The following is a 12782-nucleotide window of genomic DNA, read 5'->3' as shown; positions in this document are numbered from 1 at the left end:
TCAGCTACTGAAGCCCCCAAATTAGGTCTTACCAATGAACCTAGAAAGAATTCAATGCATTACTGCCAACTGTGTATCGAGAGTACGGTCTTAAGACTCTTAAAAGGAGAGAAAATGAGGAAAGGGAGGATTTTTGAAAGGTTTTACCGTCTACATTACAAATTATATTTTTGTTGGGTCTGATCCTTCAAAAGTCCAATCATCAAATTATGTTCAGTCTTCTTTAAGTGGGGTATGGTCACATATAATATTTATGGTTTGGGATAGTTCCCCATGGGGATAAATAGAATTAAAAGTACAATTGATATGCCAGCTAAAAGATAAAATCTCACACAAACCATCCTCCAAAACAATACTGCTCTGTCCTGCCTCCTGATTCCTGTGTCCATGCAGTACCTCTCCCTGCAGAGGGCTAGCTGGCATTCACTACTGCCTCACCCAGGCAAAGGACGGGATGCTGAAAATCCATTAAGAAAGCTTCCCATTTTTCTGTTCCTTCACAACATGATTGCCAACTCCTGGCAACCCAGAGATGAAAGACTTAAGAAAAAAGAAAATTAAAAAATAAAAGACTGGGACTTCTCTGGTGGCGCAGTGGTTATGAATACGCCTGCCAATGCAGGGGACTCGGGTTCGAGCCTTGGTCGGGGAAGATCCCACATACCTCAGAGAAACTAAGCCCCAGAGCCACAACTACTGAGCCTGCGCTCTTGAGCCCGCGAGCCACAACTACTGAGCCCACGTGCCACGACTACTGAAGCCTGCGCGCCTAGAGCTCAACAAGAGGAGCCACCGCAATGAGAAGCACACGCACAGCAACGAAGAGTAGCCCCCCACTCACCGCAACTAGAGAAAGCCCGCAGGCAGCAACGAAGACCCAACACAGCCAAAACTAAATAAATAAATAAAAGATTACCTGGGGCCTTCTACCAGAATGGGTGGTTAATCCCACCGACAGAAAATCAGAAATCTATCCATATTTAAAGGTGCTTCCTGCAGACAAAACAGATCTAACGAAGAATTCCTGAGGCACATTACACTGGAAAATCCATAAATGTTCGTCCCTCTGTGTCATCAGGCTGGAGGAATTTTTTTAACGCAATGCTTTGATGTATTGACAAGGTTAACCTGACGGGTTTAAGTCAGCTATGAAACGTGCCCTGCATCTATTTCCCGTCTAATGCCTAAAGATCAGGGGCAATACTGACCCGCAATTATAGCCAACGCCTGCACTGCTCAAGATGCCGTTTGATGCTAAGAAAGAAGTGGTTCAGCAACCAGGCGGCTCTAGGATGCCAAAATAACAACGCAACACTCGATTACGAGCCCAGGTACCTGGCGTGAAAGATCCTGTGATACACGAGAACCCCACATTCAAAGCTCACGTCCCTTTGGCTTCAATCTTATTAAGCTCTCCGCGACGTACCCTCTCAAAGTTTCTAGTTTGCAAAACGGAATTACTCTGAAAGTCCCCCTCTTCTGGACTCCTCTCCCCAGACGGGTTGGCGGCAAGGGGAAATAGGCACCGAGGATGGTTAATCGTTCAAACAACATTTAAAAACCTGTAAACCAATCATCTTTTCAGAGGAAAAAAATAAGCGTTCACCAAGCAGTCGCTCGGCAAGCGAACATCCGATTTCCATTTGGAGCGAAATTAAAGAAGCCAGACATACATTTCCCTTTCCAACAAAAGTGGCCTCTAAACTCCCCAGCCAAGGACACTGGGAGGAAACAGAGGCTGGAAACAAGCTCGTACTCTCGGTCAAAGCGCGTGTGTGCGGCGAGGAGAACGCGCAAAGGGGAGACAGCGGGGAAAAGGTGAACTGGAGGAAGCTGGAGCCCGCGGCGGCGGCGGCGGCGGCGGGGCGGGGGCAGATCGGACGAAGAAATCCGAGGTGCAGAGAGAGGGGCGGGGAAGGGGGAGCCCGGAGGCTCCAGGAGGAGGAGGGAGGGGTCCCGGACGCTGCCCAGAGATCTCGGCCGCCTAGTAAAGTTAATACTTACTCAGTTTCGCAACTGCGCCGCCCCCGCAGGCCGCCCCGCGGGGCCGGCCGGGGCGCTGGGGACGCGGCGGCGCCCGGCGGCCGCCCAGCGCCGGTCCCCGGCCACGCAGTCCGGCGCGCCTCGCTCCCCGGCGCTCCTCCGGCAGCGCGCCCCGCACCGGCGGGAGGCCCCAGCTCCCCGGCGCGCCCTCTCCGCGCACCTCCCGGCCGGCGCTAGGTGAGCGCGGACGCCCCGGGCGGGGGTGCCTGGGTGTGCGAGCGCGCGGGCAGCTGCGGCACCGCCGGCGGGAGCCGCTCCCAGCGCTGCGCCGATGCCGCGGGCCAGCGGGCAGGCGAGGCTGGGCAAGGAGACGGGCGCCGGGCGGCGGGCGCGGTGCGGGACGCAGGTCGAGCGTAGGCGGCGGAGTCCGCGGCCGGCTCGCTCCCGCGGCCGGTGCCTCTGGGCGGGGGGCCGGGCCGGGGGCCGGGCCGGGCGGCTGGCGGCTCCGCCCCTTCGCCGGGCCGCTGGCTGAGCGCGCGAGAGCGGCGGCGCGGGGGCGCCCCCCTCGGCCGGGCGCTCGGGTTACAGCCGCCGCTCCCCTGCTACCCCGCCCGCGCCTCGCCGGTTCGCCCGCGCCGGGAGACAGTGTAACGGAACTGGGACGCCAGCGCTGCATTGTGGGAGCTTTTAAAGCGGCGGGGAGCGTGGCGCAGCCGCTCGGGCTGTCGGTCCCCCGCCCCATACCCCCCGGCACGGCCCCCACGCCACCCGGCCGGTCGCACACCCCCAGCCAGCCGAGGCCCGTGGACCTGAAAGCCAAAAATGGTGAGATGACCGGTGCCTCGCTGACTCTCACGGAGCAAAATCTTCCATAGCCTGGGGATGAGACTTGCAAAACTGCCCTCCACCGTCACCCCGGAAAGTAGGAGGCTTTTTCTAAGGACGCTTTAAAAAAAAAAAAAAAAAAAAAAAGCTCTTCCATCCCCTCAGGACTGGGTTTGAATTGCTTTTCATCTGGAGTGGCAATGATTCAGCGACCCCCTTCTCAGCAGCAGGCAGTGACAGAGACAGGAGACGAAAAACACAGCGAATGAATCAGACGTGAGTAACCCAGTTTAGAAAGAGCTGGGCTCAGATTCAGAAAACCGCTCCCCACTCCACCACATACACACACACACACGCACACGCATATGCATATGCACACGCATCTACCTTTAAATATAGCAAATTGTCAATGAAGGAAAGCAGTGCTTTCATATGGAAACGCAGATGTGTGTGTTGTTTTCACCATTCCACCTCTATTTTACGGCATGCGATTACTCTAGCCACCAGACAGAATCCAGTCTTTGGGCCAGACTTGTGCTCACACAAGCCCACAACTCAGGAACAGCTATCAGTTTGGAGGGAAATGGGATGAGGATGAGGTGCAAGGAAGCATTCCAGTTATAAAATGTCCCTTTTGATTCTCCAGACACTCAGTTTTTGGGTTTTTTTTTCTTTGCTCTTTTGCTTTTTTAATCATCGAAATGGGAATATTACATTTGAAGCACAACTTGTTACCGCTCGTCTTAGTCAGGGCTTGATTTGTTTTGTTTGGAGTTTGGGTTTGTAGGCTTTTTGTTTCTTCCTCTTTTTATTTTGACCTTTAGTTATTGCACAGCTCATTAGTTCCTCTACCTCAGAGGTGAACTGAGGAGAGGGATGGTAAGACTCCACTTTGGCTAATCTACATTTGGAGGATTTGGGGACAAGAAAAGTTCTCTATGATTCAAGTGTAAAGCCCGAGGGAACTTTTTTTAAGAGACTCTGTAGGGCATGGATCCTCTTCCCTGAGGAGTTTTCCAGCCTTAATGTTAACATTTCCTAAGCTCTCATTCCCTTGTCAACCTTTAATTCCACTGAGTAACACCAGTCACTGCCTAATTGCCAAATCTAATGGAAAAATTCAGTCCCCATCTTCTGGTGCCCTTTGTGGCATTTGCCAATGTTGACCCCTCCTTCTTTTTTATGACCTTCCTCCCTTTTTCTGCTGTGATAGTCATCCTTCTTTTTTTTTTATTATTATTAACTTTTATTGGAGTATGGTTGCTTTACGATGTCGTGTTAGCCTCCACTGCACAACAAAATGAATCTGCCATAGTCATGCTTCTTTTATGGAGGTCTTGAAACAGGGATGAGTGATAACAGGAAGGAGTGTGGCTATTGTTAAACCAGGACTCAGGATCTTACCAAGTAGAAGAACCTTAATCTAGTCTCTCTTGGTCACCAGGAGGGTCCTGACCTCGATTTTATCATGCATCCAGAGGTGAACAAGTTGACTGACTCATGACAGCTACCTTTCATGTGACCAGCATTCAAATCAGATGAAATTTGCTATGATTGAATATCTGTGTCCACTATTTAGGGAAAGCACTAGGATCCAGGTACCTGATAAGGTATCCCCACCTCCGAATCAGAGTGTGCCTTACTGGTGGCTGCAGAAGTCAGTGAAGTTACCTCTGTCCAGCCTGGATAAACCCAGAAAAATCTCTTCCCTACCTCAGCCCCATGTGGTTAATGCATTCTTTCCTCAGCATATAGTATAATTTGTTTTGAGCTTTCTTAGCCATAATCACATCCCTGTTAAGCCTTCCTGAGATCACACCAAATGTCCTTGGCAGGATTTGTAAACAACCCTTATTTCTGCTTTCTAATTATATTCCCTGAAAGTAACCTAACTAGATGAGTGAGTATTCATGCACTCCAAGCCCTGTGATGTAATCAGATTTGATTTTCAAGCAAAGAATCTGAGAGGATGGATTCAGAAAAGAAGAGAATCTGAAGGGAGAGAAACATATGGGGATAAATTCCTTTCTCTGGAAATCCCTGGCAACTTTTTCTTTATTGTGTCAGTGGAATCAGATTGCTAAGCTTGAGAAATATGTATCTGGACCAACACTTCCCAAACAGGCCCACCAGGGAACACCACCTTGTAAGATGGGGTGCTGGGAAGACAGTTGTACCATGTCAGATAAGGCTCATGGAACACAGTTGTGACTACAGGTTAGGCCAGAAGAAGCTTGTCAGTGGGTCCGACCTGTTAAGGGCCACGTGTCGGGAAATCCGTTCATGAGGAAGTCCAAGGGAGAAACAAACATTTTGTCAGAAACAAGTAGGTATGTGTGCTGGAAGGAGTAAATTATGGACTTCTGAGTATGACTTACACATTTCTTTATTGTCTAGTCCCACCTATCTTCCCTTCTCTTTCGCTGCTTCTTTCCCCACTCTGTGTTTCACCCAGACTACTTACAGCTTACTAACCTCAAACGGTGGCTCAGGACCACTCCTCACTTCTCTTACCATGTGACCCTGAAATTGCTTGTTTACCAGTGGAGCCCTCACTATCGTCCTCCAACTTCGCCCCCCCACCCCCTTCTTAAAGCCGGGGGCTCTGTTGTATTTATCGCTCTACCCTCCATGCCTGACACAGGGCCTGGCTCAGACTGGGAACTCAATTAATATTAGTTGAAATAACAATTAAATGAATGAATGATAGTAAAAATGCAGTAAATTCATGTCATCTACTCATCTGTTATACTTGCCTTGGATCTTCTTCCTTCTAACCTATAACGAGCTGAGAGTGCCATTTTCGTCATTAATTTATAAACATAATAAATATTGTACTGTGCTAGTTCTGGGCTTACAAAAATTAATGACAAAATTAATATTAATATGAGCTCACAGGCCATCTGAGGAAAGAGATGCTAAAAGAGAAAATTAGGTAGATAATGCTAGTTGCCCATCCCATTCCCTTTCTCCACGTCTTTCTTAGTAATGGAAACCTGATTTTGTGCCCAGTGAGAAGTTTTCTTTCACAACCTTCCTTGCAGATAGGGGTTACTAAGTGTTGACCATGTGGATATGGGCCTTCCAGGAAAACTCATTTGTGTGTCCTCATTTATGAGCAGGGCTGAGTCAAGCACTATTCTTGCCTGAAACACAGATGTAATAGCTGGAGTTACAGCAACAATCTTGTGATATCAAGGCTACCTTGAAGCCTGAAGTCATATACTAAAATTTGTACAAATGGGATCATTTAAAGTTATTCAGCCTATCTTACCAAGCCTGCATTTAGTCACTGTTACTGACAAGTTTGGAATGAAAAAAAAATCATCTCTCCTCTTCTCTTCAGTATATGTGTGTAGAAAGCAATTAAATGCGGTTTTCTTCACCATTCCTAGTGAAAATCTTGTACACGTACTGAAACACTGCAAAGATCTATAAATATTGTGATTTATTTGACCCACATAAAGGGCCTTTTTAGAAACAACCAACAGTTCTCAGATCTGTAGGAATTTTTTACTTAATGATAGTTTCTTGTTAAAAAAATAATAAAATGTTTAGAGACCAAATCATAAATAACTCCTTAAAGGAGCCTCCAATAATTTGATGGAGCAGGAGGGTGATTAAAATTTTATTATGTTAAATAGCAAAGTACAATATAGAAAGAAAATAAAGCATAAACTATAAATGGAAACTATAACAGTTTATACCAAAAGGAATAAATACAAATATATTCAGAAATAGGATTTAAAATATGATTGACTTCTTATTTAGGCAGAAGTTTTCTGAGAGGATAATCCCACGAAAATGAAAGTCTTGGTTTTTTAATTGTAGGCTAGGAGAATGGATTTAGTCAGCTGAGATTAACTATGGGGGGCCTCCACAAGAGCCTATACTAGGATCCAAATACTGGGGAAAAACAGTGAATGTGGTGCCTGATGTTAAGAAGTTGCATCTTTGTAAATACGTGCAGTAAAATCTGGACTGTCTGGCATTCTTTCCACCTGAATGCCACTCACCAATCTCCCTACACTTCTCCAATGCTATAATTGAGGTTTATAATGATGTCCCCGATATGACTGCTGAATCATAGCAGAAAGATTAAAGTATCTTCTGCTTTGCCTTTATGGGTTTAATTATATTTTTATTAATTGCAAACTAGAAATCTGATCTGTTTATAACACTGCTGGATTAACCAGAGCCTCGTTATCAGGGACCCAATCATCCACAGTAACAGAGTTTATAGTTCTTGGAGGGAAAACAACCCAACAACTGATTTAAAATGTGAGATTTATATGACCATAGTAAGAATAATTATTATAAAATAATTTAGAATCATCCAGCCACATTTGAAAGAATTGTAACATGTATTGATTAATAATAAATGCTCCACATCTAATTCTTTTAATAAGTATAATAACTCATATTCTGTAGAAAGAGAAAAATTACCTTAGAGTATGAATAAGTAAATCTTCATTTAGGCGTAGGCCCAGGAATATTATAAATTGAGTTGCATTGTATGTCCAAATTTGGCTTAGGGTCCTGTCAAGCTGTTCCTCTTCTCACCCTTGGTTTTCTCAGAGATGTATTGCTCTGGTGACAATAAAGGACCTCTAATAAACATGAAATGAGCATGTGTCTTAGATCAGGTTCTCTGGAAGCAGAGCCTGAGACAGGGATTCTTGTGCAAGTGACTTATTGAGGGTGTGCCTCGGGAGAAGGGGAACGAGGGAGGTAGCATAGGGTAAGGGGGATAAAAGCAAAGACAAGACAAGGCCTCAGCTGGAGACCAGCTTTAGCATGATCCTGTGGGGAACTCTAGAGCAGGAATTGGACCACAGAGTTGGTTCCTTGGGGCAAAGAGATTGGCCTTTTGCACTCCTATTATCAGTCACTCATTGGCTGTAGGTTGGTGGTAACCCCTAATGCAAGGCACCTCCCGTTCCCCCCAAGGGTACAGGTGGTTCTCTGAGAGAGAGGCAGCTGCATTTAGCAACCAACACTCACAGCAGCTAGGGATGCACATACTGGCCCAAGGAAGGGATCTGAGAAGGGTACCGACAGCACCCATGACACATCATATATGGATAGGTTAGAGCTCCACACCCAGCCCTTAAGGATCCTGTAACAACTGAAGCATACTACTAAAAGAACTGCGGAGACCAAGCACCACGTGCAGCCTTGTCTCTAAAGGAAAGTATGCGCAGAGCACAACTAGGGATGTGCGGAGACTGTCTCTTCTTCCAGCACAGGCTTGGGAACTCCCTCTCTCCTCACCTACCTTTTGTGCCAAGCAGTGGCAGCTGGTGGTGGCTTCAGTGACTGAGGCGAAGTGCCCAGTAAGGAAGGAACTAAGGATGTTAGGAAAATTTAGGATAGATCCAGACAGGCTGGGATGGGACAAGGGGACCTTTGGGTTAAGGCTTATGTCTGAGGCCACTTGCTAACCTCCCCCTTTGTTCTCTTCCACTGGCCCTAGAAATGTACTTGCTTGCTTATCTTTCCTCTGTCAGCCCCTCAGCTGCCCACTAGGGTTTCTATTTCCCCTGGCCGCTGGAGCTGTGTTTGTCTGTCTTCAAACAGCTTTTCCACCACTCTTTTTTTTTTTTTTAATTATAGTTGATTTACAATTTTGTGTTAGTTTCAGGTGTACAGCAAAGTGATTCAGTTTTATATATATATATATTTTTTCCTCAGATCCTTTTTTCCACCACTCTTAATATAACAGACATTCAACTTCAGCTTTGCAACACCTTCTAATAGTTTGACGGCTAAATATGATGGTGGGTGTGGGGAAAGGGAGTAGAGTAAAAATCCTTCCCATGCTATTCCCCTCCCTAAATTTAGCCCCATGAGCCAGGTGTAGCGTGGGTGCTATTGGTGGGTCTTAGGGAAAAACAGAGGCCATGCTGTTGATTCACCTGCATTTCAGGGGAGCACCCAAAGGCTGTCCTGGGAGGTGCTGGGTGAAGGCTCTGGGGTACAGTGTGGGAGTAAAGGGGGCAGAGAGCCCCAGAGGAGATACACGTGTGGGCAGGTGGTACAGGAGCAGGGACAAGGCTGTGCATGGTGTTCCCCTAGCAAACTTGGGCACTTTCCTTCTCTCTCTCCCCTGGTCCTTCAGCCCCAGACCTTCCGCTGAAGACGCCAGTTTAGACTAATGGAAGATACATTGACAACTGAGACTAGGTGAGTGTGAGGCAAGAGTGCAAAATACTGGCTATTATAGGCTCTGAAGGAAGGGAGGAAAATCATAATTTTTTTTTTTCCAATCTGGGAAAGGAAGAGATGTTCCCTTTACCCTAAGGCTGGGGTAGAAATAAATGACTCCCCAGAACTACTGACACTGAGATAACAAATAGTACCACTTTGGCTGGAATCAGAACGTGTTCTAATACTGTACTCAAATAAGCAAGGGGTCTGGGTGGCCTCAGTGGTACAGCCCACATGGGTGCCGTGTGACACGGTGGAAGGCAGGGTGGGCAGGTTAAGACATTAATGGTGTCATCGTCTTATGACTGACATCTTCCAGGAGAGACCCTTCCCTTCCTGCTGCTGCCCTTCAGCCTATGTGGGGATTTCAGTCTTCCTGACCTGTATGGGAGGTAAGGCAACCCATTTAAGTAAAAGAACTTTCAAAGAACTCCAAGCCTCTTTTCTCAGAAAGATTGGGAAGATACCAAGACAGATTTTGGTTCAAGTCCTGACTCTGCTTCTTACTACTTGAGACCTTAGTTTTCTTATCTGCAAAAAATAAGGGGTAGAAGAGAAGAGGATAATATTAGTAGCACGTAAAGACTTACTGTGATTAACTGGAATAATGTGTGTAAAGCGTTCAGCACAGTGCCTGGTACATAAGTGTTGTTGTTGCCATTATTATTATATTATCATCATCATCTATAGGCCTGTAGGTGAGAATATACTTTAAACAAAGCCAATAATTATAATTTTCCCATTCAGTATACTCTGTGCCAAACATTGTTCTGAATACCTCTCATATAATAACTTTTTAAATACAACAACCCTATCAGGTATACTAGTACACCCATTTTATAGATTAGGAAGCCAAAACGGAGAGAGATTAAGTAATTTACTCAAGAGTCCATCATTAGATAGCGGCAGAGCTGGGATTCAAACCCAGGAAGTCTGACTTCAAAATCTGTACTCTTTACCACTGTAATTAGAGTGAGGCAAGACTCAAAAAGGGCTGAGAGAATGCAGCATAGAACTGGCAAAGGTTCAGGGTGCAAAGATTAGAAGGGAATTGCAAATTGAGGTCTGGGTTAGGCCGGTTCCTTTCACCTGGTGCCCAGAGCGTGCTGCGGGTGAGGGCTGAGGAGTGACGATCAGGCAGCCCCGGCAGCATCGCAGCTTCCTCGTCATGGACTGCTCACCCAGCAAAATAAGTTAACCTACTATTGGAGAATGACTGATGTTTCCAAGTCAGTTTACAAGCAAATTGGGCACATAACCCACAGGTAAACTATGACGAAGACAACAGTGTGCATTTTCAAGGACATTCCTGGTCTTACGTGTCTTTTACCAGGTAAGGGACCATGCTAGGAAATAGCCCAGTGAGTGCTAGTTCTTCTGCTTAATAAGCTTTTTCACCCTGGGTGAGTCCCTTTGCCTTCCTGGACCTTTCTAAGGTGGAAGCGTGGTCTGACAGAGGTCTTTCCTCTTCCACTGTTCCCTGTGTACCCTCCGTGCATTTATTCCAAGAGGGCCGGACATCCAGGTGGGACTGCATTGTTCTTTCAGCAGGGGCTTCTAGAATTACCTTGTGTGTCACATCTAGCTCTAATATTCTGAATATATGCATCATAAATTGAAATAATTGGTGTCACAGAAAGAGAAGAGACATGGCATTATAGGCTTGCTCCAGCTTCTAATAATGACCCAAACAGCAGTTCAAAAATCCAACTAAAAAATCCAGGAAAAAAAAGAAAATTGAGTTAGGCTTAATTTGTACCACGAACATAATATTCAGTGAATATAATTCTGTTATTTATTTTTTACCTTATTCTGTGACTTCACTCGTAGCATTCAATTTATATATTGATTTCTAAGCATTGGTTTCCAAAAACGTCATTATCCTGTGAGCAATATGGGCCACTAGAGCTTTATAACAAATAAATGGACGAAGAGTGGATGCCCTATGAAGAATGCCCGTGTTACTTGTTGCCCTCAAAACTGGGACGTCCCCATACTAATAGGGGTCACAACAGCACGTCAAACTGCAGAAAAAACTGCATAATACTTCAGTGATTCTAGACAGAAGTAGATAATCAATTCAGCCCCGGGTACCTTCAGAGAGTAAGTCAAAAGAAGGAAATCTTTTTATTCTCCTCAGGGCAGAGATGTTTTTTGGTTCTGTGTTTTAATTTTAGCCCCTGCTGTTCCCTAGGGAAGTGTTGGTTAAAACAAAAACCACTGTTTATTAGAACCAAGTGTCAGAAATTAATCAAAGATGAGTAGCATGTCAGTTTCCCTACTCCTGTAATAAAAGAATAATTGTGATTGCACTCTGGGGGTCCATGTAGGTAAGGGGTCTAGTTCTGTCTGGCCATTTGATGTAGTAGCAAATAAGGGGATAAAAAGGAGTTATTAAAAACAAAAGCAAAACGAGCAAGACAAAATGAAATATGGGAGCTAAAATTCCAGTCCTTAGCAATCAACCCCCAGGCTTGGGTGTTATGCAGAAAAAGGAAACCGTTGGGGACCCCATGGCAGTGTCAGTCAAGGCAGGTGGTTTTAATTTCTGTTTTTCTAATAGGCTGGAGTTGGAAAAGGGAAGAAGTGGTGATTTGGAGGAAGAACTACTTTGCACATAACCAGTAGTTTACTGTGAGCAGTCAAGGACATCCTTAGGGTATATTTTAGAGATAGTGAAAAATTCACATGAATGATTAAAATTCAAATTTCTAAAATTGAGAGAAAATAATTCTTAATTATTTATTAATTAGAATTATTTAATAATTCTAGTTTCTTAATGTCGGCAGAAGGTAACATAGGCAGAAGAGAAGATGCATTGGGAGGTTACATGGGTTTAAAAGAGGTCTGACAGGCTGCGTACAGGACTCTAATCCTCCTGGGGCGAGGACAGCATCTTGGAGTGCTCTCCTCTTCTTTCAGACCTACTCTCCAGCAGCCGATTCAGTAGTTACTGTGCATGTAAGAGGTGCTTGAGTGAGTCTTTGTTAGATAAATGAAAAGCAAATTAATGCACTTTTCAGAGCGACCTTCAGAGACCCGAGCCTGAGTGAGGACAGCTATCAAAAGGATAGACTCTTTGAGGATGAAATATATTGAAGTCTTCTAATGCTGGTTGTCAGTTTCTAACCCTTCTTCATCCTCCTGGCTACTCTCACCCACCCCAGAGGACAGAGCCCTGTAGATGGCTTCAGGTAAGCTGTGAAGTGAGTGGATTAGCATCTAGGGTGGGGCCGGTGGGGCTGACTTTGGGCAATTTATTTTATCTGTCTGGGCCTCAGTTTCTGCCTGTGTTGGTGATGGTGGTGGTGGTAGTGGTGGTGCTCGTGGGATGAACTGGGAGATCGGGATTGACCTATGTACACTAATATGTATAAAATAGGCACCTAGTAAGAACCTGCTGTATAAAAAAATAAATAAAATTAAAAAAAATAAAAGAATGTTTACCGAATAGAGTGATCTGACCTAGAGTAGGCCCCAGTTCAAGGTAGCCTTTATCCTTACTCTTACTATTGAAATCAGAAGTTTCAGGTCAGAGGCCTGATCTTTTAGTGAGATGCTTTCCCGAATCTGTCTAATGGTGGGACAGGGAGTCAAGTGTGAGATCAGAAACCTAGCTTCTCAGGAGCGGGAGGGAGGGCACTGATGCCCTGGGGATGATTCAGAAATGAGCACCGGTACCAGGCGGGCCAATATGAGACAGAAAAGTTTCTTCATGAACTTATTTTTTTGTTGTTTTGGGTCCATTCTGCTGATAAACCTCC

The 12782-nt window shown here is 45.5% G+C and overlaps 1 protein-coding gene and 1 long non-coding RNA gene across 5 annotated transcripts in view; one reads left to right on the top strand and one right to left on the bottom strand.

The window, feature by feature from the left end:
• LOC149747967 (uncharacterized) overlaps positions 1–3287 on the bottom strand; it is a 111236-nt gene extending 107949 nt beyond the window's left edge. For 2 of the 3 annotated variants that reach the window (XM_089920400.1, XM_089920399.1), the window contains exon 1: positions 2005–3287. In XM_089920400.1, coding sequence (XP_089776526.1) covers positions 2005–2725 — 721 coding nt within the window. In that variant the 5' untranslated portion in view covers positions 2726–3287. The remainder of the gene's footprint in view (positions 1–2004) is intronic. The other variant, XM_089920401.1, reaches the window with a different exon arrangement.
• The window catches only part of LOC149747966 (uncharacterized), a 298930-nt gene continuing 288696 nt past the window's right edge, over positions 2549–12782 (top strand). For both annotated transcript variants that reach the window (XR_016394885.1, XR_016394886.1), the window contains exons 1-2: positions 2549–3084; positions 12042–12212. This is a non-coding gene — a long non-coding RNA (uncharacterized LOC149747966). The remainder of the gene's footprint in view (positions 3085–12041; positions 12213–12782) is intronic.

Source organism: Delphinapterus leucas, chromosome 11 (assembly GCF_059928025.1).
Source record: "Delphinapterus leucas isolate spDelLeu-1000000601 "Yukka" chromosome 11, BTC_Dleu_Yukka2, whole genome shotgun sequence".
Lineage (NCBI taxonomy): Eukaryota > Metazoa > Chordata > Mammalia > Artiodactyla > Monodontidae > Delphinapterus > Delphinapterus leucas.
This window is presented reverse-complemented; position numbering and strand designations above follow the sequence as displayed.